Below are 27,122 nucleotides of genomic sequence, written 5' to 3'. Positions count from 1 at the left end.
CATAGTCGAATAAATCTTAAATGCTTATATTGTTTAGGCCCTCGAGCAGTATTAAAAATCACCACTGAAAGTGATTATACTTCACTGTTGCACAGACGGATCCAAGTTATAAATCTACCGTGCAAGAAATAGAAAACACTCGAAAGACTTCCAGACAAACTAACACATACTCTAGGACTGGACACCTCAGGTCCTGAATGCTCACAATGTGTAACACAGTAGGAATATATTTTTCAAAATGTAATAACAACGTCCTGTTGCCTGTATTTGATGTGTTATTGTCGGTTGAATAAGGGATTTAAATGATGTGCGAATTATAGCATACTATAATGCCGTGCAAAAGTCTTCACCCGCCCCTCATTTCTATATATTTTGCTAGCAAATATATAGAAATAGGGAAACATGCACAGCAATTTGTTTCAACGTCAGCAAACACACTTGGAAATATAGTATAAAAAGGTAAAAACAAGAGTAAGTACAATTATAACAAGCTTCAAAGTCCGTATTCAGTACGACCACCTTTATTCTGCCTGAACACTTTTAGGTAAACTTTCCTGTATTTTCCTTTCAGGCTTCAGGAATAGTTCTCCGGGCTTCTTAAAGGACTTTCAAAGCTCTTCTTTGGATATTGACTGTCTTTTATCCTGTTCTCTGTCAGGATGATTCCACGCTGCCTCGATAATGTTGAGGTCTGAGCTCTGGGGAGTCCAATCCATGACTGATTGTTCCATTGTGTGTTTTCCTATCCTATGCTTTTGCTGCACTGACAGTGTGTTTTAGGCAGCTGTCACGCTGTAAAATGAAGCCAATCAGATGCTTTCCAGGTGGTATTTTATTACACTGTATCTGTTGGTACTTTTCTGCATTCATAATTAAAATTATAACGTGAGTGTTTTTTTTCTCACCTCACTCCAGAAGAGTCTGATCGTCTTCTTCTTTTTGTTAAAGAGAGGCGGCTCTGGGGGAGGAGGCACTGGAATTAGGGCGTTAAATGAAGGAGGTGGTGGAGGCCTCATGCTGCCAAATAAGGGTGGTGGCGGAGGGCAACTGCCCAACATGGGTGGGGGTGGAGGGAAGCGGGGGATGCAGGGCGGAGGCGGAGGCAGGGGCGGGAGCTCGCCGCAGCCCCCCATCAAAACGGCATCGAGGATGTCCTTGTCGTCTTCCTCTGTCAGGTCGGTGAAGTTGATGTCCCCGATGCGCAGCTCTCGAGGGCTGGCCAGCAGCTGGTCCCAGATCGTGTCCGATTCCTTTTTGGGCGGGGGAGGAGGGGGCTCGTTGGCTGGGCTGTCCAAATGAGCGTGAGTCGTGCTGATGTCCTTGATCAAGTCTCCGAACCGCTCGGCGATCGGTCGGATGCTGCCGCGATGGTCCGACTTCTCGTCCCTGCTGTTCTTCTCTTGGTCTTCCCCAGGTTGCCTGTTTGCATCCTGCTGAGCCTCTTTGTCCTCCCCTTCCCCCTTCTCCTTGTCCACATCTTCCTCTTCCTCCTCATCGCTGGGCTTCTTGTTCTGGGAGTACAGCATGTCGAGCATAAAGAGTTTGCTGTTGAGGAGTTTGTTGCAGTTCTCATTCACCTCTGCCTCCTTAAAGCCTGGAAAGAGGGCGATGTGGTTAAAGACGGAAAGGAACAAAACGCACACTGCAGCTCAGTGACTTTCTAGTTTCATTAGAGTGAAATGAATCATAAATGCAGGTTCTTGAAACCAAATCTAAATCATAAAAATTTATTAATTTCCACTTTTTCCTTTTAAAACCCACCGCTCTCATTGCTGCCCCTCTCCTCTCTTTCCAGAGTGCTGCTGGCGGAGGAGATGCTGGAGGCTGAGCAGTTGTCCTTTTCATTTACTTCCTCATTCTGCCGTTCCTTGTCGCTCAGGATGCCACTGTCCTCCTCTGCCTCCTCTCTCTCCTTCTCTGGTTCCTCTGCCTGTTCCTCAACTTCTTCCTCTTCCCTTTCTGCTGTCACTTCCTCCTCTATTTCCACATCTTTCCGTCCTTCCTCTTCCTCAGCAGTGGCTTCTGCCTCTTTCTCCTCTGCGTCTACGCTGGCACTAAAGTTGTTGGCTTCTTCTGTCACAAAAACATCAGAGTTATTTACAGAGTTATTTACCTCCTCTCATGTTTTTTTACAACTTCCATTGAAGTTCAGTCACACAGAAACATACTGTATGGCACTACATGTGACATATCTATGACAAAATACTGTTTGAAAGATGTATTTTAAAGGCACCTGTGTTGCTCGTGACAAGAAAAGCAAAAACACAGAATGTAAATAATACAGCACATACACAAAGCCAGGCTGTGGCAGGACCAGGATATGAGCAGGAAATGAAGAATTAAGTTCCTGTTTACACCGAAACACACACGTGTACACGGTAGACACCCATAACTCAACAGCACAGTCCACGCACTGAGACCGGCAGGGTTAGAATAACACGGCAGCGCGAGGCCTCAAACACCAGCCTGTGTGAGCGACACAACTTCAGTTTGCGTGCACTCCCAAAACGAGGCTGTTTCCTTGCATGGATGTTTTGGCACGGCACATTCAAAAACGTCTTTCAAAAGTTCATTTCACCCCTTCACCCATATCCCCTCACTCTTTTCCAAAAGTATCCTCTCCTCTTACTACTTTCCACAATCTGTCTCCCTCTTGCTGCTTCTTTTCCCTCGCGTCTGTATGTTAATTTAAATGGTGAGCTGCAAAGTAAAAACCATGCAAGGTTGAGAATAAGTGCCGTAGGCCCCTCAGATAGGAACTGAACAGGACATCCTGTGTTTTTAACTATTAGTTTTCAAAGTATTTGCCAGCAGCACTGGACACCTTTCATCATTGCAACCGTCTGTACACACAGTCTATGGTTACAGGTAACATTAAAACTGTTACTAACATTAAAATAAATCCATATTAATCTTGGCAACTGTCTGACAAGCACCACGCAGACAAAAGAAACTAGCTTTTTAGTTAGAACTGAATCAGGTGACCACAAAACCTTCTTTAGTTACACTGCAATAGGCCTAGGCTGCGTCGGACTTCCCATGATTCACTGGGTGTTTCTACTTCACTCATTTTTTTCCCCTCTGTGTTTATACACCATTATGCATTTAATCATTAGTTGTTATTAATATTTGCCTCTCTTCCACAGTGTGATTTCTGTGGAAGTGGACCCTCCCCTCGGGAACAGCTAGTCATGACAGATGGCTTCCTGCTAAAAAGTAGTTTTTCCCTTCCACTGTCGCCAAAGTGCTTGTTCACAGGGGGTTGTCTCATTGTTCGTTTTTTTTTTCTGTATCGTTTTAAGGTCTTTCCTTTACAATATAAAGCAGCTCTAGGCAATAAAATGAACTGAATTGAAGGCTGTTTTTTTTCTCTTTTGGTACGTTGCACTCGGTACTGAGAAGCGGATGCTCCCAACCTTGATCCCGTTAACGCCTAAAACTTTACATGTATCATAGTAGATCCATGTTGCCTTTGCATGCACTAAGGAGCTGTAACTCAATTTATGTTTGAAATCTTGCAGAAAGCAATGGCATTTTCAATTCAGTTTTATTGATATAGCGCAAAATCACAACAACAGTTGCCCCAAGGTGCATTATATAGTAAGGTAAAGACTGTAAAATAGTAGGTAGGTATGAACCTAAACATTGCCCTGATATTGTTGTGTGCAGGATCCATACCAGTCTGCGGTAGCAGTAATATTTTAGAATACATATCGGTGCCAACTGGCTACAGTTTTGTAACAAGAGACGATTATATCTCCTAATAATCGATCATCCACGTCCTCATTGACAGATCAATGCATCGAACATGATTCTCAGCAATCCTACCAGTCTCAGGTGGAGTGCAGGGAACGGCAGTTGGGGTCTCTGCTTCAAGCTCAGCCTCTGCGTCCTCCTGGGAGGCGAAGGAAGACGGCGTGCTGCTGCGTGATGATGACGGAGGCCAGGCTTCCGAGGGTTCAAAGTTCAGGTCGACGGCAGGTTGATTCCTCGACACCCTTACGCGCTCCCTCTCGTACTCTTCCGCTGCCAGACGTTCCACGTTCTTATACCTGAAAGAGGAAGAGAGGAAAAGGATGGATGTAAAAAACAAGAAAAAAACAGAGAGAGCTTTAGACAATGTCTGTCTCGGCTCTCACAGCAGCGCCATTCTCAGTGTTAGTCTTTGCCAAATCACCCCAAACTAAACCACTTGTCACTGCTCTCTGCCAAAGTACCTGAGTTCATTAAAAAAATACAAAAAAACCCAAACTCCCACCCGGCCTTTTTTCCCCTCTGCAGCTGCCATGCCACTTTACCTCTTCAGAATTTAATCCCACCTCTCTCCTCTACCTCGCCCCATTAATCGTTCACAAAGCGTTCGGTGCGTTCATCACTCATTTCCTGCAGCACAACGGTTCACTGTCTTGCTCCCCACTAGCCTCTTGTCCTCTCTATCCAAATGCTCAGCTTTCAGCAGCAGTTGAAACATGCAGCAACAGGGAGGTTAAAGAAGAGGAGGAGGAGGAGGAGGAGGGGGGAGTGCAAGGAGAAGGACAGGAGAGAAGAATGAGAGAGATGCGGAGAAGTTAATGTTAGTTTGGCTGCTCTAAAGGCTAAACATCAGAAGTGAATCAGAGTAAACCTGTTCAACATGTGCCTCCATCAGCTCTGCTCTCAGGTCCATTTCCCCTCCCTCTCTCTCTCCTCTTCTCCTCTTCCTCCCTTTCTCCTCCTACCAAATGTTGCCATTCTGCGAGCCAGAATGGAGATTTATGGGCATTGATTCAACCTTCTCTCTCTCTCTCTCTTTATAACTCCTCCTCTTTCCCACCGAACCACGAATGTGTGGAGCTTCTGTTCAGGGTTCATTAGCATCAGTCCACTTCAGAGGTCTGAAGAAAGAAGATACTAGCATGTGTTGGTTTGCATTTGCACGCTGGAGTGAGTGAGCTGAATGTACATGAGGTGCCCGAACCAACAGGCAAACTCATAAAAGCTCCAGCTGTTTATGCCAACAAATCACTTTTAAATAAACTGTATCCATCTTTAAAGGGGGACCTGCTCATTTCCAACTCTGGGCCTTTACTGGAGCAGATTTACACAACAATTAGTTTAAAATAATCCTTATGTTATGCTGGGCCACGTTGAAGCCCCACAGTACATCGTCTGTCTGGAAAAAGCTGTTGTAGCTTTTTTTAAACCATTCTTTTCTACTGATTGGCTGCCCCTCACAGCTCAAAGACTTAACAGCAGGTGGGTGGGGCTTTTACTTACACCCAGAGCTGTGCACCTGACATGACCATATTAGGGATATCTGTGCTCCCCAATATAAAGACATAGAAAACAAAAACAGAATGTGAGCATTTAGAGTGCTTGAAGCCTGAGCTTGTTTAGAAAAGCACTTAGCCTAACTCTATAATAACTCACACACGCATTGTTCTTGTTCCCTATGTTACCTGACTTATCTGCAGTCATCTATGACTGTCACCTGTATTATTTAAACTGTGTTTCTGTTAAAAAATATATTCTCTAAAAAACGTACGCACAAGAGCTTAAAGTGCTCTTTAACAAAGTTTTTTGTTATCAGTGCTATAGCTAATCATAATGCGATCATGTTTAACTTTTGTATTTTAGCTACCAAACTAATTTTTTCTTTGTTTTGATGTTAAAATGTTGCCGATATTTTAATTTCAATTAAAACAAAAACAAAAAACAGTCCAAACATAATATGTGCAAGAAATTTATTTAAAGATGATCTACTCGACTAAGTTGTGCTTTTCAGGTGTGTGTTTATGTTGCTTTTTTTTTTTTATTCTGCCAGTTTTCATCATGTTTTAGAAAAATAAAGACATAATGTTTCTACAGACAGTTTTGGAAACAGGGAATCGGACCACCAGAGCCTCCACTTCTGACCTCCACACAATCCACTATGCACTGGACCCCTGCAGCCCTTCCTGCATGTGGTTGTGCCCACAGGAAGGTGGGCCCATGTTGGTCTTTCAGGCTGCACCAGGCCTCAGTCACTGGGTGGTCTCCCTCGAGCAACTCACACACCCACCCATCCTTAAACCCTCTAATCAGTATACAGGGTGGGCCATTTATATGGATACACCGTAATAACATGGGAATGGTTGGTGATACCATTCAAGTTACATTGAAACCAAGCACACCATTGTTTTTCTTGTGACATTACCAATACGTTTGATGTGTCACATGGCCCTCTTCATATTGAAAAAACAAAAGTTGTATCCAAGATGGCCGACTTCTAAATGGCCACCATGGTCACCACCCATCTTGAGGAGTTTGCCCCCTCACATATACTAATGTGCCCCAAACAGGACTTTAATATCACCAACCATTCCCATCTTATTAGGGTGTATCCATATAAATGGCCCACCCTGTACATTAAGGAAATGCTAGCAAAAGAAAAAAGAATGAAAAAAAGAAAAAATTCAAAAGGATGTTTTTATTTTTATGGTGTTTCTATGAAATAAACGTAGTTAAATACAGGCTTATTTGTTTGTCCAGAAGCAGGTGTAATAGTATAATTATTTTAACCATATCGCTCTATTCGCTCATTTTAATTGCATCAATTTGGTGTAAACTGACTCTTTTAGATGAGCTGAGGTATGTTGTTGTTGCTCTGTCTGTTGTCTGTTATTAAAGCCATTGGATTTTATGCACGTCCTTCGTGACCAGGTGTTCCAGTGCTGTTTGGCAGCTAAACGCTAAGCTGGGGAATTTAAAAAAAAAAAGGTCATGTTTTTTCTGATGACCATGACACCGTAAATAAATCAGAGTGAAGTCGTGGATAAATCTCCCACATGTTCACTCAGCAGCTCATCTGCAGCTCTGGCTTCTGTCTGTCTCTGCCTTATTTCTTCTGTTCATAGTTGAATCCAACCTTTACCTTTTTTTTTCGCTCTGTCTTATTGACTCTGTGTGCTATTGCATTAACTGAGCTTTAAATGGAGGGTGAAACAAGCCTGGGGTAAAAAGAAAAGCAATAGTGCTCGGCACACACTCTCAGAGAGTGGAGAAGATGAAGAAGAACAATAAGAAGGCGCAAATGTCAGTGATGACCAGCGTAGAGGATATGGCATTTACCCAGCTGTCATCAGCCCTTATTGATATATATGATCGTGACCTCCTTAACCCTTCTGAGTAAATCTCTTTCTTCCTGTGATTCCCATCTGCACACAAACACAGATTTATTAGCCTCGTGAAAATTCTTCTGGTGTGTGTGTGTGTGTTTGTGGCCGTGCACGTCCATTCATTGTGAGAGGCTTGACAAATCCAGGAACCTGATTTTCTCACAGCACACAGCCAAAACAATCAGGCCCTTGGCAGAGAGCCGCAGTTAAAATACAGCTTCTTAAGGAAACGAAAGGCGGACGGAGCAAAGAAAATCAGCTCAGTACTCCCCCCACCCGTCCAGCCTCTGGCAGGCAATGGTCACCTTTTAACCTGCGAACAATTACGCTATTACCGAGCTTCCCAAACCAGCGGCTCAAACATAATCCCAACTGATTCAGCGGCTCTGTGCTGTTTTGATTTAGTGTACACACACACTCACCTCTCCTCCCGCGCGAGCCGGGCCTCTTCCATTTTATCCACATAGCCGCGGCTGTGAGAGGAACAACAAACTGTTTCAAAAGGTAGCAATCATATCACGCACACTGTGCTCTGTAGATCTGTCTAACAAGTTTAACCCACAGTCCCACACCTTTGTCTTATGTATGATATGATCTATTCTTGTCAGACTGTTGAGTAATTTAGGAAATTAGGTCAACACACACACACACACACACACACACACACACACACACACACACACACACACACACACACGTTTTCGGTGTTTGGAAACATAATTACTCATTCTACAAACTAAAACAGCTTTTATTCATTTATTGTTCTCGCATAAAGCATTTTATGACCAAAGATGCCTCACCTGTGCTTGTTCCTCTCCTCTCTTTCTATTTTCTGTAGCCTCTCTTCTCTCTCCACACGGCGGCGCTCTCGCTCAGCTGCCAAAGATTCTTGGTGCTGGCGGTAGGACGAGGACAGAAGGCCTCCCAGAGCAGGTCTGAAGGAGCAGAGACAGAGTGAGGAAAAGGAGGTTTCTGTTAGGATGCCTGGGTCGTTGACCCAGGATGTTTGAGTTTATGTTATTATTTATACTTTCTAGTTTTTGGTTTCTTTGAGTTCCGTCTTATGGCTTATGTCTCCCCTATCACCTGCATCCCCTTGTCTAGTTCGCGTCTGTGTATCCTAAGTTCCTATATCCCCGTGTTCAGTCAGTGTTTGTGTCTGCCCTGGTCCCACGTCTCTGTTCCCTTTGTAGTGCCTGCATATGAGTCTGTGTCTTTGTTCAGTCTGTGTTATGTGTTTCCTGTTTTACTTTGAAAGTCCATGTCTGATGTTAATGTGTCTGGTTTTGCTTCCTCTTGTCTCGTTAGGCCCGATTTGCCCCAGCTGTGTTTCCCTCCTGTTACCCATTCCCTGATTGCTCCCTCTGTGTATTTAAGCCCAGTGTTTCTCTGTGTCTGGGTCGCGATCTACCGTTTATTTTGCCTGTCCACCGGTGTAAGTTTATTTTGAGTTTTTCTAGTTATGTCATGTTGCGTTCAGCATTAAAGCCTTTTTGAGTTCACGTCTGTCTCCGGAGTCTGCACCTTGGGTCCTATTCCTGACTGCACACAGCCTCACCTAACAGTTTCCTTCATTTATTGATTTTTATTTCTCTATTCCCTGTCATCCTGATTTCTGCAGCAGAGTTTTAATCTGCTGCTCTCTTCTGATAAAGCAGCCATAACACAACATACGCCCCTTACATAAGACCAGCCTCTATGTGTTTAGGTTTACCAGAGAGTTTAGTAAATCTGGAACCAACTAGCTTAGATCACATTCACTTTAGTATGTCATCGGCACGAAAACACGGTGGGGCCGCACATGCTCCGTATTTTTTACACACATGACTCTGTTCCTGTGTGTGAACCTGTTTACAGTCTGGCGGTGCGTAGTTTAAGGATGTTTCCACACCTCATGTTATTGCTGTGGCTTCTCACCTTGAGCTAGTAGGTGTACTCGGGGTACTGAGAGAGGAGTAGGACGTCAGGGCTCCGTTCCTGAGGGAGAAAAACAGGGAGTGACCTCTCAGGGTTGCACAACACGGCATGGACTAACTGGCGAGTGCAAAACTCGTACCCAGAAATGAATGTGACCCTAATTGCTAACTGCTGTCGTGTTTATTCTATTATGCCCCTGGAAATTTTCAGGCAAGGCGTCTGTCCTCACTAAGAGTCTGCTAAAAAGACCTTTGGCCTTGTCAAGCTATTATGCCGGAGCAGACAAGAGCTTTCTTTTTTAAGCTTACGTTATATTATTTAAGGTTCTGTTGCTGCGTGTGCAATACAAAGCAAAAAAACATCTGATTCTTGTTATCTATAACTTGATGCATGTAATTCAACTTCTGATTGGGAACACTTGATTACTCATGCAGCGTTCTCATGACAAATTTGGTACAGATTAAGTGTGAATCTTTTGGAAATCTAGTTTTAACCACAAAGAGAGAAATCTAACAGCTAATCTTTGCCTGACGGTAAAGGTAAGGAAATGCAAAGTTTCAGCAAAAAGCAAAGAGAGACTAGTGAGAAAGGGTTAAAGAAAAGAAAACAGTGGTTGTGCTGTTTTAGAAAAGAGGGGAAAGGAAATGCTACTGGGAGGCCAAGTGGGGATTGCACATTAAAAAAAAATTGCAGTGCATCGAGGTCGTGGAGGAACTAAGAAAAGACGTGAAGGAACGAAAAGTGACAATAAGAGTCGAGAAACTCAAGGTGAGATGCTGTGAGGTGAAAGAACTGAAAAGAAGGGAAGTGATGAATAACAAAAGAGATGCAAAGTGGCTCCAAACTGGTGCCTACACACACACACAAAAAAAGCCAGAAGCAGAAGTGGAAACTGGCAAAGTAAAAAGCAGGACATCTGAAGAGAAGGAAAGCTTCTTGAATTCATTGGTGAGCTTTACTGCCCATCTGACCTGGGAGTCGTTGGTTTGGGTGACTCCTCGCTTGGCTTTCCCAGAGCCGGGGGCGACGGCTCCTCATCGAGATCGTACGAGAAGAGGTGGAAGGGCGAGTGGGGCAGGTAGGGCAGGCGGTCGGGGGAGGGGCGCGAGCTGCCACGCAACGGCGGGCTCACCTCCTTGGTAGCTGGCACAGTGACGATAGACTTTTTTCTGGCCAGCAGTGTGGCCAGGAGCGAGGGCTGTCCTGGAGGACTGTGAGTGCAGGACACAGTGGGAGAAAGGGTTGGGGTAGAGGGGGAGGAAATGCTGCTGGTGGTAGTTGTTGCTGAGGTCGGTTCACTCCAATTCCTCTGCTCTGTCTCCTTTACAGACTCCTTTCTGGACGTGATGGTGATGGACTGAAGGGTTGTTCTTTGAACAGTGGATGGAAGATGTCTAGCGGGGCTAGGAACAGAGGAATGGATCGAGAGGAATAAATGGGTAAAAGCAGAACTGAGCAGACCGGCAGGCAAATCTACAACAGACATGGGCCACCAGAGCAAACCAGCTGGACAGGCAGGGACTAAAGAGACATTCGAGACCATTATGAAAGCATTATTTCATTGCTATGTTACCACTACGTCCTAAAATACCTGGAGGTGGTCTCATTAGCCCCCTCCTGCTCATCCGAATCAGACTCAGTCACAGGAGTCTCCTCTTCCTCTTCCTCCTTCTCCTCCTCAATGCTATCCTCCTCACATTCCTCCACTCTATCGAGGTGGATGGGTGGGGGGGTGGACGAATGAATACACAGACAGGTGGACGATTTGAGGTAAGGATAGGGGAGAGATGAAGTGATACATAAGAAAAGCATGCAAATAGAAATCTCCACAGAAAAAAGAGTGTTGGAGCAAAGGGATGGAATGGCTGAGGGGTCATGTGTGCAGAAGATGTTTAAGTCTACACTAAAAAGTCACAGTTAAGACACTCAAGGAAAACAAACAAAGACAAGGCAAGACAAGAGAAAACACACAAGAAATGAAAAGGGGAGAGATGGCAGATGAATGTTTCTGATTATACACTTCATGCCTCCAGTTAGGTGGTTTTACATGCGCATGAACACAGAACATGATAACAAGGAAAGAGGGAAAGGAATGCTGAGAGGAGAAACCGGCTGGGGGATCGCTGTCACCAAACTGCTGCGCTGTTTTATAGTGAAACCAGATGAGTCCTGTTGCAGTCAAGTCCGTCCGCGCTGCCAGGTGTTGTTCCACAAGACCACAGCCATGTGTGTGTGACGAATGGGATGGTCAATAAAACTTGGGTTTGTTTTTCTTGTGTGCGTGCATAATACGAAGCAGGATGCGGTCCCGGACGTAAACAGCTTTCACCCACTGATTAGATTCATTCAAAAATAAATCACGGGATAAAAATGTATCTTTTACAGTACAGCTGACCGCGTTTGAACCCGTTTTTCAGGATTCACAGGTATGCTCAGGTGTGCACGATTTAGCTCTTAAACCCCATTGTTTGTCTACTAATGTGACAAAAGCAGATTACATTTAATCCTTCATCTATTATTATATTCAAATCTAAAGAGGAGAAGAGGACCAATAGATGAAAGATTTGCCTTTAGTAAACAGTTAAAGTCCCATCCTGATCCCATTTTGTTGTGCTCTTACACACATCGTTGAGAAAAGCCTGTGCTGGTTTAATATCGTGTTCACCTCTATTAGAATTGCAAGCAAACCCCGAAGGCGTGCGCAGCTGCTGAAAACAATTATTTTTATTCCAGTGCAGCAGAAGTCTGCAGTGGGGTTTAGGTGCAGCAGGAAAACCCACGCTGTGAGTAGGGAGGACACATGGGTAGCTGTTACAGCAGGTCTGTGAGGAGCAGAGGCTCAGTGACGTTTGGACTTACATGGACTGAAGGTAACCTGACAGTGCTCTGGAGCAGAAAGCAGTAAAACAGTCAGAACTTCTCTGAAGAATGAGAACATATTAAAGAACTATCGCTTTTTTGTTTGCTTTGTCACCACACCTTTTGAGTAACCCTGCACCTAGATTTTAATAAGTGATACGTAACTGTTTTATTTTCCACCACCCTCACCTCTCGCTCACGTCCTCAGATCTGATTCCATTGAAAGGTTGGAAGCCGGCTCTCTGTGGGGACGCGGGGCTGCAGGGCGAGGCGTAACCGGATCGTCCAAGAGAAGCCCTGCGGCTCCGCCTCCTCTCCAGGCCGTGTCTTTTGTCCCCGCCCCCAACACTGGCTCGCCTGCGGTCCCGGCGTACCATTGGTGGAGGCTGGCTGTCATCATCACCATCTTCATGCCGTAGGGTCGTCTGGGGAAAGACATGACAGGTTGTAAAGTGAGTGGTACTTAAAAAAAATGTTAGGGTTTAAATGAAGCAAAGTGGTCTGACCAAAATCTAAATCAAAAATTTGTAGATTTTTTGGTAAATGAAAAATGCTGGATCCTTTGGTCTAATGAGTGGAACTTGTTAGCAACACGCATTTCCAAAGCTAACATGCTGTGAGACTAAATTATGGCTTCTTATAGTTCTTGTTCTTCACTTTCTGTTTCATTTATTTATTTTTAGTTATCACCCGTGCCTTGTTTTTAGTTTTACTTCCCTCCCCTGCTTCCATGTCTAGATTGAGTGCAGCTGAGTCTTGTTACTGTTGTGTTTCCACTTCCCTGATTACCCTCGTGTATAAATAGCCCTGACATTCCCTTTACTCCTTGTCATAGCATCTGTTAACCTTCCATGCAGAGATGGGCAGTAACGCGTTACAAGTAACGCGTTACTGTAATCTGATTACTTTTTTTCAAGTAACGAGTAAAGGGATTACTATTGCAAAATCGGTAATTAGATTACCGTTACTTTCCCGTAGGAACGCTGCGTTACTGCGTTACTAAAACTGTGATTTTTTTTTGCAAGAATGTCTCACAACAGTGACGTAAGCGAGTGCGCCGTTGGTGACAACAGCTGTGTGCAGATCAACAATGGATAATATATCGAGTGCGGGAGAGAATGTGAGCGTGCAGCGTTTAAAGCGTGGAAGTACTGACCTTACTTTGAGTTTGATTCCATAAAAAGTGACAAAAACATTAGTGTCCGTTGTGCATGGGAAGAAAACTTCTTTTTACAGCGATAAAACCCCTAAACTTCCAAGCAAGCACCAAGTGTGCTATGACGTAATGGGAAACTCACAGAGAAACTCGCGGATTCTTCAACTGACCGCGGCACACCTGCACCAGGGTAAACCTCCGCCTACCCCAGTCCTGCTTTACAGGTGAAAATAGAGCAACAGGACCGCTGAGTCTTTGACTTTATTTATTTTCTGCTGTGTTTTACTTGCATCTATTTGAAAGAGTGAGTGTAAACACAAAAAATATTTTATTTTATGTGCTGGAATGTGCATAAAATAGGTTTAAATGTTAAACTAATTTATTCAAGTCAGAGAATGTTGCATATAATTACATTTTTGCTTGATGCATAAAGTTAAAAGATTAAAACTGATAAAACAAGTTAAAAAAAAGAGACTTTTCCATTTGATTACATTTTGTATGATGGAGTATGCAGAAAAAGTAGAATTGGGCTGAAAGATCTATCGCTTTATCACCTCTTCAGGTTGTAAATCGTCTTTTTAAAAAGTAACTAAGTAACTAAGTAATTAATTACTTTTGAAAATAAGTAATCAGTAAAGTAACAGGATTACTTTTTTGGGGAAGTAATCAGTAATTAGTTACTGATTACTTTTTTCAAGTAACTTGACCAACACTGCTTCCATGTATACTACAGCCATCTCAGTGTGTTCTTTGCTGAACTTACTCTTTAGGACTTTAGCATAAAACCAAAAATGTTTTTGTATTTGTTTATTCATTCTGCCTCCACGTCTGCATTTAGGTCCACTGTTCAACGCTGTGATTTTCAAACAATAACTGTGAAGGCACCGTTATTGCTGGAGGATGTATTTCACTAGCTGGGCCCACGTCCTCATTTTAGGTTTGACAGCGTTTTAGTAGGTGAAAAAGCTTTGACATGAAGTGAGCTGCGGTTTGTGGAAGGCCTTGAAGGAGACTGGCGATGGCTCCCGGGCCTTGCAGATCCCAATGCACTAAGTAGAAATGAAAAAGTTAAAGAATAGAGAAAAAGGAGGGAGGGTGGGGCACGTAAACGAGAATGAACAGCTTGCAGAACTGGGGGAACCTATATAGATTTCAACCGGAAGGAGCGTGTTTGGAGGGGTGGTCCTACTCCTGAAATTCCGACACATAATCTCCAAAGAAAGTTTTATGAGCAGCATATGCTCCCATCCAGATGACACGTTTTTATACCTTTTTTTTTTTCACAAGACAATGCCATCCTAAGCCTAAAAGAATGAGCGTTAAGAATAATGCCACCAATTTAAATAGACAAAAACTGGACTTTGATATAAAGTTTTGCACTATTTTCAGCTATTATGTTTGGTTTAAATGACTTACAAACCATAAGATTCTGTTTTTATTTTTATATTTTACATGGCACTCTGACCTTTATTTGGGCTATTAGTACAGCATTTACAAGCTGAAAAGGGATCAGTAATAACCCATTTTCAACCGCTTTTAATGTTTTGTTTGAGTGTCTCAGACCTCATATATATTAAGCTGCTCGACCAAGTCAAGATCGGTTCCTTTCCTCCCCAGATGTCTTTGGGAAACGGTCTCCATGCCCTGCTCCTCCAGACCATCCACCATATCATAAAATGAATCCTGGTCGGGCAGTGCTGCAAGAGTCTGCAAAAAGAAAGGAGACGTCGTCAAGATGTAACCAAGGTTTAAAACGCTTTGCACATTTAAACACTAATGACTAAAACACTGCTTTGATGCACATAATCATATATTTAAGTTTTTCATTTTGGGTTTTGAAGCTGCAGGACTAAAACTTCGCAATACAGTTTATATCTACATGCAAAATGATAAAACACAAAGTCAGTCAATCAACTGATCACTTACTGGAGAAAACCAAGATGCGTTTTCCATAAAACTGAAAATGTTCTATATCCACACAAGAAAGTACTCAGCAAAGCCATAAACTATAGCTTTGCAAACCTTATTGATGAGGGTCATTGCATAGACGAGAAGCTCCGTATCCACTCCATCCTTCTCATGCAAGATCTCCATAGCATTGGACCATGGCTTGCTGCCTAGAAGTCAGTCGATTAAATTCCATTACTTCAAAAATATTATCATGCAGACAAACTACAGTATCTTTCTACTTTAAGCCCTCAGCACATGGTGGCATGTTAAGCTTTTAGTACCTCTCTTCATGTCCACAGAGGTGATGGCTTGGATCAGCAGTGGCGCGTTGGATTCTGAGTACTCCACAAACACCAGCAACAGCTTCAAAGCTGTTTTCACCACCAAACGAAACTAGGGTGGAAATATAAAGAAACTTGCATAAAGTATGGACAACTGTGTTCCTATTGCTCTCTTCATCCACTCTAAACATTTAGAATTCAAATGTTTAGCATTAGTGGCAACCAAAACATACGAGCAGATGCTATTTCATTATTTGTGTGTGTTGTGCTTGTCATCATGCTGCAGGGACATAATCTATTTATACAGTTATACTGTGAGCCTCTGTTTTAGGGATGCTGGTCTGGGGAAACTTCATAATATAAATTACATTTTACAGGATTTGGTTTAAAATTTAGGCAACGTGACATTTTGGTTAATTTTATTGTAACGGACATCATCAGGCAACTAGGAATTATGGTTTTGGTTTGGGTTAGGAAGGAATTTCATGAACTCGTTAACAAAGATGGCTGCAGATGCTGCAGAACCGTAGTTGTTCTGCTTATACTGCTTATATGATCCAGACCATGGACTCTCACATACCCATCTATGATAAAAATACAGCACTACCAAAAAATCTCAAGGAAGTAAATGCTGATCAACATACTCACTTTAGTACTGCGGCGCAATTTATCCCACCTAAGATAGTCTGATAGTATGCCAATGTCTAGGGCAAGACATGGGGCAATGTCTTGTTGGCGAGCAACTCCCTTTACTCATGGTGGGACCATCATCCTACGGGCCTGTAGTCTGCAGGAAGAGCAACAGGGGTCTAGCACATTGTTTTGAGGAAATAATCGCAGGCCAAATTCCACTAGAACTGCCCTGGATGAAAGGGAGAGTGCAGGGTGGCTACGCCTACAGCCCTGTGGTTCATCTGCTGTGAACTAGAAGATCGCTTCAAGTCGAAGAAGGGGTTTTGAATGCTTTTACTCCAGCGTTCGACACGGAAAGCGCCTCCTCTGGAGATTTTATTGCTATATGTTCTCACGCTGGCGACAACAGTGAAACCTGGGGGGTGGTAGTGTAGGGAAAACAGTCCCAGCATGAGTGTCTTGGTGCCTAGTGCACGAGGACACCACAAAACCAACAGAAGCCGCCACCCACAGCTGGAAACACACAACACAATCATTAGGGTATGTGTTTGTGTGTGTTTCTTTGGATAAACGCTAAAAATAATGTTCTGCAAACAATGGCTGGTTAACCAACGTCAGGGTGGTGTGTGTGTGTGTGTCCTCTGAGTTTTTTAGGATGCACGCTTGACTTGATACCTTCGAGCCAACGAGAGTGTAGAGCCACTGGATTGTCTCAGGATGGCCAATGACGCCATTCATCCCGTCCACGTAGAGCATGATCTGCCCGAGAGCTGAGGGAGAAAGGAAAAGTCAGAAAAGTATACGGAAAGATGACTGAGAACTTGTTGTAAAATAAAATAAAATAAGATGAAATAAATAAAAAAAGAACCAAAATGAATTAAATAACAGCAATAAAATCAGTTACAGTGACAGCAATGATTCTGATTATGCTGAGAAAATCAATCAGTCATGACAACGATGGCACAACCATGACTAACAGCTCCATAGAAAACCTCTGAGTGACAAACATGACTTAATTCCATTACATTGCTCTTTTTGTATTGCCATCTTATAATAATATTCAGCAGAAATAATAATAGGGTTAAAAACTCTGTTTAAAGCACTCAAAATGCAGTTTTTCTGCATTTGTTTCTCATTTTTACAATTTTATTTTTCATGCATATCTTCTAAGTAACATGTCCAAATCAGTCGTGACATGCCGTCATGACCACATGTGCCTAGACTAGCTGAGAAACACAAAGGAAAAGCTGATGCTGAATGCAGGCTATTTCAAGAGAAGTGGAACTCTGAAAAGCCCACATCTCGACAGGGTAAGGAAAGATCCTGTGTCTCCGTAATTATTGTCTTCACTTGGATGCTTCTGTCCACACGCCGGCAAAGATGTAGAGCCATAAAGACTGAGTGTTTGCTTTAAAAAGTCACTGAGCCACAGAGGCACACGACTACAGCACGGTAAATTTCTCAGAGGCCAGTCCTTTCACTGAGAACTACGGGCAAATTTTATTTTTATGTGCAGACAATTTCAGGCAATAGAATCATCAGATATCATTTGATCTTGTTTGTTAATTGTTATACAGGATTTCAAAACATGTTAAAATAAATGTCTGGCCCTTGATGTGAGTCCCATTTCACAGTGTTGCCCCAGAGAAAGATAGAATGACCCCCCTGATCTAAGCATGTAGTATATTATTGTTATTATTCTTAGCATATATCATTATGCAGCATGCAGGAGACCATACCTCTTAATATGTAGTTCTGGTAGTTTTGGTCAGCTTCTGCTCCCACCTTGATGAGACACGTCAGACCTTCAGCCATCACAAACTCATGGACCAGGTCTTTGTCATCCTGAAGGAAAATGAGCACAAATAGAGGAAGCACGGGATAACCAGAACAGAGCTCGTAATTTCGTGGATGCAGTTAATGCATTTTCTTGTGTTGCCACTTGATGTCAGTGATGTGGAGGTTTAAGATTTAAGTTGACACAACACAGATTTTCAAACCCTCCTCTGGGATCAGACCAGCTGGTATACACACTCACACTTGTCAGCAGACATGATTTTTTACAGTTTTCTGCTTTTTATGTGTCATTTCTTAAAGAAACAAAAACACCTTCATGTGCACCGTTAAAGCTCCAGGTTCAGGCATCCTCTGAGGAGAAGGTGGTAGGAAATAAGCATGGAGCTTGCATGGAGGGTTTTTTATGTAGTGTTTAGTTGCAAAAAAAGGGCCACTTTTAATAGCTTGAATGCTGCACTTTTTTGAACAATCTGGAAGTTTGCACAGTGCTGCTCCGTTTGCTGAATCACTGTCTTTTTACATACGGAGTGCTTCTGTTCTGTTTGTGCTGCAGAGCTCTTCTTTTTTTTAAAGTGGCTAACTCTTCTCCACTTAAAATAAAAGATTCCCACACAAATTTCAATGCAAACACACACACACGCGCACACATGCACACACAAAGACAGAGAGAGAAACGCCACGTTGATGGAGATCCTGTCATCACAGAAGCACACAGTGGCCACAATAACCGACTGTATTCTGCAACAATGTACTCACGGTAATTGCATTGAAAAATGTGTGTGTGTGTGTGTGTGTGTGTGTTTGTGTGTGTGTGTGAGAGAGTGTGTTACCTGAAAAATTTGCTTTAGAGAGAAGAGTGCTCTTCTCAAGTCACGTCCATTGGAGTTATATAGTCTTTCTGCAGAGGGACAGACAGAAAAAGACACATAGATGGTTATCTGAGGTTAACTGAACAAACATGGGAACGTATGCATAACCATAACGAATAAAACGTCTCCACCTTAAAGCTCTCGCACTCGTTTTTGCTGCCTTTTATGTTTGCTTGTGCATCTTTCATCTCTCGCCAGTCCTCATACTTCTCATTCCGATGAGTCAATCAATAAAACTTGTTAGCAAAACGAGCCTCAGCTGTGCAAAAAAGCTGCGCAACAGCATCCGAGATGTGAGAGGAGAGGTGCGATTCGATGGAACCAATCACCCCACGCGGCTGTAATCACCTGAGGCAGGCACTTCATCAAACACTTTCACCGCGTCCTCGCTCGCGGAGCAACACGTGCATGATCTCTCTTTTCCCTTTTCCCCTCTCTCTGACTCTCTCTCACACACACACACACACACACACACACACACACACACACACACACACACACACACACACACACACAGTTGCAGTGGTGATTAGGGCTGTATTGGAATGTTAATGAGCTGCTGGCTTGGCTTCATCGCTGAGGTATTCAGGTCACGACACGGAAACCACTCAGAACTAAAGGCTCGTATATCATGATGCTGATATTATTGTTATTTCTATCCATGAACACAAAGACGTTATCGCTGTACTTCTACAACAGGCCTTAAAATGACTGGCAACAGTCTTTAATAACCATTGTTTAAGGTCATATGATTATATAACATATTAGTTATTATATAATAGTTGATTAGGAACAAGTTTTACAGCAATAATGGTTAGTTAAGATTACTAACTTTCATCTAGTTATTTCTTAAAAGTGAAATAACTAAACTTAAAAATAACACAAATTTGGGTAATTAAAACCTAAGATGAATGACAAAACATGACATGTTACATCTGTGTCATTATTTAACAAAAATTAAGCCAAAATGCAGAGACGGTGTGTGGAAAAACTAAGTGCACTCTTACTGTTTCCATAGGAATTAAGAAGGTAAATAGCAGCCAGGTGCTGCTAATCAAATGAACTTGATTAACTGATTATCAGCAAGTACCTCTGTAAAAGCAGTATTTTGGCAGTTTGCTGTTTTGGAGCATTCAGATGTGTGTCAACACAACGCCAAGTAAGGACAACATCAGCAATGATCTTACAGAAACAGTTGCTGCTGCCAATTAATCTGAGAAGAGTTACAAAGTAATTTCCAAACTGTTTGAAGTCTAATAAGAAAAAATATTGAAAAGTGGAAAAACATTCAAGACAGTTGCAGATCTCCCCCAGGAGTTAATGTGCCAGGAAAATGCAGTTCAACACCTATGTCTCAGACTCTACAGGCTTCACTTAACATGTTAACATTTTTAAATGTAAAAATTCTTGACAGTACAAATAGAAAAAGACTGAAAAAGTATGGCTTGTTTTTAAAAATTGGCAAGAGGAAGTCTCTTCTCTTTAAAAGAACATATGTACACATTTGTAAAGGTGTATCCGAACAAATCGCAAGACTTCTGGAGCAATGTCCTTTGAACAGATGTGAAAATGTTTGGTTATAATGCACAACACCACGTTTGGAGTAAACCGAAACGCAGCATATCATCACAAACATACCAGCTATCAAGTACTGTGGTGCAGGGGTGGTGAGCTTGTTTTTTGCAGCCATAGGACCTGGACACCTCGCAGTTATTGTGAATTCTAACCATCCGTCTAGCACTTAACGGTTGGCTGACATTGGTTAATGCAACAAGACAATGAACCCAAGAAGAGCAGCAAATCTACATCAGACTGGTTGAACAAGACAAGCTCCAGAAATGATTGTCGTACACAGAACAGCTTTATTACGAAACAAAAGCGCTCTCTGCCTGTGAGCAAAAACAAAACCAACAAACCCCCCAGCCTTTCCTATTGGTCGAAAAATGTATCATGTTGACCAATCAAAAAAATGATATGGCAACATGGCATTTAGATGTTTAGGAAGGGGGGAAGTTTTAGGAGTGACGGCGGTGTTTTGAGATGTGAGAGATTTGCAACGTTTAGCGCAAATCTTGTGTAGTTAGTGTGTAGTGTAGTCAATAGTTTTGTTGTGTGTGTCAGAACAACGAGGCGACTGCTGAATGTTATAGGAGTTACAGGAGTGATACATCTCCTGTTGTCAGGCCTGCAGGTATCAGGCTGTTGTTCTCCTTTATCTCATAGTGGACAGAAATTATTTTTTGGAGTGGCACAAATAATTTGTGTGGCATCAAACTTGATGCAGAACAGCTGATTGTTCTGTAAATAGTTTGAAATGTTTATTAAAAAAAAAAAAACGCCTTGGCTGTGTTTTTAGGTAAACAGCTGCAAAAAACTTTGTTGTTTGCATAACTCAGTTACTTTTTTTGAAGAAGTAACTATATAATTAATTGCCCAACAGTGGCCATTATATTCTGTTACAGGACTCTCTCCCAGACCACAGACTCATACTCATAATACAAGTCAGAGCTTTATTTAAAAAAAGAAAAGAAAAAGAAATAAAAATAAAATAAAGTTTTGTTTTCAAAATTGGAGTTCAAGTTCTTTTTACTTCCAATAGTGTTAACATACTACACAGGTCATGAACAAGATTCTTTTTTTAATTTTCAGTGTAAGCAGTTAATTAAAAGTAAATGTAAATGCTGTAATTTGATTATTTTAATAAACCATGTAACTTGGATGGATTCGATGCTGGCGTTGATCACAGTGCACACGTCTGCTGTCGCTCACAGTGGTACTCAGGGAGTATGTGTGTTCGCTCAGACACATGAAAAATTAGAGGGAACATTGGGTGGGACATCAAAAAAGCTGTCCATAAATGATGCCTGTAAACTTCAAAGAACTTTCTTTTTCATATAATTTGACATAGCAAAACAACAAAAACATTTGTTTTTACCAAATAAAGGGCCAAAGATGGGCAGTTAAATTCAAAACATGGCACACTTAGTCCTGACTTATACTAAACTCCAGAAATTAGAATGTTTTAATGTTACCATTTTTTTTTTACAAAGTTCCAGATGTATCTGAAGTTGCAGTACCGTCTTTTTTATTACTTTTGCATTGACTGTATCATCACTGGATTACAGACCTGTAACAATGAATGAAGAAGAGATTAAACTAACATTTACTTTCTGTGAACAATCACACTGTCATTGACAGCCTCTCTTTGGAAGGTCATGCATGATGATGAAATAAGCACCACGGAGGCCAGATGTCAGTGGAAATCTGTTGTAGTCCCCTGTTGTAGACTGGACAAAGATAGATGTACCCACAGTGACTTCATCCGTTGATTAGTGAAATCTGGTTATGAAGCCTTGAGATGAGTATGTTTTTGCCCTGATAGGCATTTAAAAAGATGTTTTAAGAACTTTTATGTTAACCTCACTTTTCAGACTTGGATTCATCATTTACACTTCTATGGCTGCAGTTCATCACAGAAAAATGTTTGTTTGCACAGGTAAGCAGAGTACCCTCTGTAGTGGAATAACAGTACAGACATATTACAGTCTAATATTCCTTGTGATTCATTAGGGATTTTGGGGGGAGGGGGTTCTTCTCAGGGCATTATGTGCTGGGATTGAGTTTTCATGTGTGCTTTATACTGTCTGTATGCTAAAGGGTTGAGAAACAACAAATACTACTGATGAAAACAATAAAGTTAAATATTTGGCAAGACCATGCCATAAAGATGCTTTGCTAAATGTTACTCTTGATTTTCCACCTCTTATGACTACAGACTGCAAGAATAATTTTCCTAAGTGCTCTGTATTAAGCCCAACATCTGTTTATCTGGGTGTCCATACTGTCCCTTTGTGTGCATAAACAGTTGTGCATTCCACTGTGTGTCAGCAGGGGGTTTGGAAACCTGTGCGTGTGTGTTTGTGTGTTGATGACAAATCCTCCAATTCCCTTCTTTGGGGGGAGGCTGGGTAAAAAGGTATAGATGTAAGAGCAGGGACAGACAGGGTGCATGCCCCCTGATGTGGGACCGCACGTGGGCCAGCCTGGCTCCGGAGCCTTCCAGTCTGCCCTGCTGTCTGGAGCTCAGTGGTAACCGTTGCTAAGCTAGGCAAGGCTAACCCAAGGCCAGGGTCAGAATCATTATCATTCCTCACGCAGGCGAAGAATTACAGGCCTGTGTCTCTTTTCTGTGAGATCAGCATTCATGAAATACTATATATCTGTGATAGTCTGCAGCAGAAATACTCAAGTCAAATCATCCAGCGATTAGTGCTAAGAGGCAGTCAACATACAACAATAAAAGCATGCGAGAGAACTGAGTACACATATACAAGTGAATGTTTTTATACATAAGAAATCACATGCATGGGTCTGCTGTAAGTTTAGCCAGTTTAGACTGATTTCCTGGTTCTCCCTTCTCTAGGTTTCCCTGGAAATCAAGTGGCCACTTGATGTAAAAATGTCTGACTCTTGAGTGTCACGGTTCATTCAGACAGTCACATGTAATTTTTGTCATCAGGCCACTAATGGGCCTGTTGGTGTAACCTTTACCAAATGTCTGCCATGCATCAGGAGCATGTCAGCAGCACTGATAGGACTGGACTTGTTTTGAACTATTCTGGTGTTTTGCAAAAACGAACGTTGGCTGTTCCAAATCAAGCAAGAGCATAGATACATGGACGGTGTCTGAGTGTGGGTCTGACACATTACTATATTAAAATATCAAACTTTCATTCAGTCATTTAGAAACAGGGAATACAGGTTTTACAATATGAGCTGACTTTATGTTAAATGACTTTCCTGATCCTAAAGTTAGCTAATGCATAAGGGTGAAGTACAGGAAACCAGAATGTCAGTGACGTAGTAGCTCTTCCAGCTCATGACTCAAATCCAATTCATAGTTTACATTAATGTGTGAAGTACAGAAAAAACTGGTTGGCTGCACTGGACAAACTAATGAGAATTAAACTCTAGAAGGCTCGAACAGTCATCCGGGACAAATCATTTCATTAAAATCTGATCTGCTGCCAGATCAAATTTTAGTATGAATGCATAATTTAGCTAATACGTTTCACCTCCTTAAGAATGGCTTCTTGACAGCCACCCTTCTAATGAGACCATTTCTGATGAGGTGAACAGTAGATGGAAAAACTAAAGGTCTTTGCTGAATTTTTAGTGTTCATCTCTGTATTTTGTTTCTTTCAAGCCTTTCACAATTTCTTTGTTTTCCAGATGTAAGATGGCAAGCATACGGTGGCCCTAAGAGGCCAAACAGACTGCAACTTAAGAAGCAATAAGAAAAACGCTGCAAAAGCACACAAAACGCAACTGAAATAGGAAAAAAGAAAACAGAAATAGGAAAAAACAGATTTCCAAAAGCACTAGTGAAGTGTTTCTGGGGAGACAATAACTCGACGGACCAGTTGCAAGAACCAAAATACGCTAAGAATTGCGCTGGGAGACACTTAAAAGAAGTGGAGGATCTATCGGTTTTGTGAGGAAAGAAAAGATGAGAGGTAAATGTGTTAGCCTAACTATTAGCCTAAAACTCCATCACCAGTATTATATGAATCATGAGATTAAAACACACTTACCTAGCATGTTTTGGTTCCTGCAACTGGTCCGTCGGGTTATTGTCTCCCCAGAAACACTTCCCTTGTGCTTTTGGAAATCTGTTTTTTCCTATTTCTTTTTCATTTTTCCTATTTCCATTGTGTTTTGTGTGCTTTTGCAGCATTTTTCTTAAATTGCAGTCCGTTTGGCCTCTTAGGGCCACCGTATAAATATGAGGTGGCAAAGTGTTCCACATTTTTTGACCAGTGAGAATACACCGTCTGGGCATTCGCTTACAAGTATGAATGCATTTATACAATCAAAGTAACAAGTGTAAGAAAGGAAACACATGATTGGAGAAGCACTGGTTGAGTCTCAGCTGTGCACAGGTGAAACAACAGCCTCAGCCTACATACCTATTACATCACTCGTGCAGTCACAGCAATCACCTGATTTTAACTAAGTCTTGTCACCATAATTACTCCTTCTCTCCAGAGTAAATAGAGTTTGACATGCTAAATATAAATAGACCCATTTCTGAAAAAGGCCTCCAGCTGTCTTAACACCGCTGACAAGCTGAAAATAATTCAAACGTGAACCTCTCTTACGTTTAACTACCTTAACCAGACAACATGGCTTCAGTGCCTGCATCGTTTTAATGGAAGAATTAACTAAATGCCATTTGTCCAAAAAGACACAGACCCAGGAAAACTTAGGAAGGTAAGAAAAATGATGATTTCCACGTCTCTTTTACTGGTCATTCTCTTTTTTTCCTGGCACTGGGTTTTATTACTGTCTCAAGAAAAGCTAAAAGACTCACTGGGATGTGCCATTGTGGCTTGTGCGTGTGCTTGTGAGTGACCGTGTGTGTGTGCCCACGTGTAAGCCTTTGCTTGTGTTTGCTGAGTGAAGAGAGGCAGATGAAGCAAAGACAGAAAGGCACATTTCATTTATAGGTCCGCTTGGAGTTTTACTGTTTTGTTTTGGAGGACTTGCAGTTCTCGTCCACGCTATTTCACCATGACCTCACATGCACTGCAGTATGTCAGACCATTTAGCGCCAGTTCTCCATCTTAAAATCTTAATTTTCTTGAAGTAAGTGGAAAGAAGGAATTATTTCTGCTCCTGAACTAGTCGCCCCCTGTTTACGACTCTCTGTCTCAACTTAAAAATCAGCCTTTGCCCTTTCACTGTTGTAAATCTTGCACTGATGGATGCTTGTGTTAAATACAGCAAAACATCAGGCTTTTTTTTTCTCTATTGGATCTTTATGATGAGGCAGAGTGCTGTCATCCTTAATATGATCATCTCAGGCGTTGTTGTGTCCACACATACTATTGCATTTGTTCTGTAGATGCATTTACCAGAAGCGCTAGAGGGCGCTAGTGAGTATGTTGTTCTGGTTGTGGTTTTAAAGAAGAAAAAAGAAAAATAAAGAAAGGAGTCAACTCCGGTAATCCTCTGTTCCTACCTGCGTGTGTGTGTAATGCTTGCTGAACTAATACCACACAACAAGTGGCGACGAGAGTAGTGGTGATTAAGTTATGGCTCTGCTCTCTTTGCAACCCCCGGCTGTGTTCCTGGATTGCCCGGGCGAACCGAAAATTCCATTTGCTACGTGGAAAAAGTTGTTCGATAACTACTTGCTGGCGATCGGGGGTAATGACTTTGCTACGGAGAGGAAGAGGGCCCTGCTCATTCACTGCTTGGGAACGGAGGGACAACGAATCTACAGCGCTACCACTCGCTACGGATGATTACGAGGGATCCGTAAAGGCTTTGGAAACGTACTTTCATCCTAAAGTCAATGTTGTCGCCGAGAGATACCGTTTCAGGCAACGAGCCCAAGCTGTCGGTGAGTCTACAGATCACTACGTTGCAGCACTGCGTGAGCTCGTGAAGCAATGTAAGTTCGGGGCTATGGAGAATGAAATGTTGCGGGATCAACTTGTAGAGAAGACAAATAATGCTCGTATACGTGAAAGACTGCTAATGGAGGAGGATTTGACGCTCGATCGAGCTTTGGAAATTGCTAGGCGTACAGAGGCTGCAATAGCTGATGCAAAGGCCATTGCTGTCGGTGAAACAAAGCCTGTTGCCGCTGTTCAAGTACAAAAGAAGATGCGCAAGCCAAAATACAAAGCAGCTAAAAAAACGGATACAGCTCCGACGTGCTACCGTTGTGGTTCAGCTGATCACAAAGCCAATGATAAATCCTGCCCCGCAAAAGACTGCAAATGTAATACGTGTGGGAAAATCGGACATCTTTCGAGAGTGTGTAAATCTTCTCATAAGCTTGTTAATGAAGTGACTGTTCCTGAAATGTGTGTTTTAACTGTTGACAATTGTGTCAGTGGTGATCCGGCTAAATTGATGTGCACTGTTGCAGTCACTGTACCAAATACTGCACAGGCATGCACTGTTAAGCTACTAGTAGACACAGGGTCTGGTGTTTCCATACTGCCTGAACATGTTTACAGCACAAATTTTGGCTCAGTTAAGTTAAGTAATCCAGCTGTTCAGCTTATTACATATTCAAAAGAGAAACTGGATGTATTAGGGTGTCTTAGAGCTGACATTACTTACAATGGCAAGAGTGCCTCCACAGATCTCTACATTGTGAGAACAGGAACACCCATACTGGGAATGGACTTGGTGACTGCCCTCCAGCTACACATAAAAGGGGGACAATTAGTTCTTGACAGTCCCAAGGTCTGTGCTGCACTCCAGCAAACCTCGGCTCTGCCCACTCAATGTAAACAGGAATGTGAGTCTCCAGTTGCATTCGGATGTGCAAAGGACTTTGTACATAAAGTGAAGGTGCGACCTGAAGTGAAGCCAATACAGCAGAAACTTCGACGCTTACCCCTGTCAGTCCGTGATGCTGTTTCCGCAGAACTCAAGAACCTTGAGGAACATGGCATCATAGAGAAAATTGATGCATCTGAATGGGTCTCCCCGATTGTAGTCA

General features: G+C 42.3%; 1 protein-coding gene across 5 annotated transcripts in view; it reads right to left on the bottom strand.

Moving 5' to 3' along the window:
- Positions 1–27,122, bottom strand: part of fhod3a (formin homology 2 domain containing 3a) — a 68,724-nt gene that overhangs the window by 8,967 nt on the left and 32,635 nt on the right. For 2 of the 5 annotated variants that reach the window (XM_080862609.1, XM_080862611.1), the window contains exons 4-19: positions 18,560–18,627; positions 17,672–17,777; positions 16,608–16,702; positions 15,300–15,411; positions 15,091–15,185; positions 14,632–14,775; positions 12,102–12,337; positions 11,913–11,939; positions 10,645–10,761; positions 10,025–10,456; positions 9,054–9,113; positions 7,937–8,071; positions 7,559–7,609; positions 3,829–4,052; positions 1,762–2,073; positions 906–1,594 (exon numbers count right to left, since the gene is read on the bottom strand). In XM_080862609.1, coding sequence (XP_080718735.1) covers positions 906–1,594; positions 1,762–2,073; positions 3,829–4,052; positions 7,559–7,609; positions 7,937–8,071; positions 9,054–9,113; positions 10,025–10,456; positions 10,645–10,761; positions 11,913–11,939; positions 12,102–12,337; positions 14,632–14,775; positions 15,091–15,185; positions 15,300–15,411; positions 16,608–16,702; positions 17,672–17,777; positions 18,560–18,627 — 2,903 coding nt within the window. The remainder of the gene's footprint in view (positions 1–905; positions 1,595–1,761; positions 2,074–3,828; positions 4,053–7,558; positions 7,610–7,936; positions 8,072–9,053; positions 9,114–10,024; positions 10,457–10,644; positions 10,762–11,912; positions 11,940–12,101; positions 12,338–14,631; positions 14,776–15,090; positions 15,186–15,299; positions 15,412–16,607; positions 16,703–17,671; positions 17,778–18,559; positions 18,628–27,122) is intronic. The other 3 variants (XM_080862610.1, XM_080862612.1, XM_080862613.1) reach the window with 3 other exon arrangements.

Source organism: Rhamphochromis sp. 'chilingali' (genome assembly GCF_963969265.1).
Source record: "Rhamphochromis sp. 'chilingali' genome assembly, chromosome: 17".
In the NCBI taxonomy this organism is placed as follows: Eukaryota; Metazoa; Chordata; class Actinopteri; order Cichliformes; family Cichlidae; genus Rhamphochromis; species Rhamphochromis sp. 'chilingali'.
Note: the sequence above shows the minus strand (reverse complement) of the source record. Positions and strands in the feature narration are given on the sequence as shown.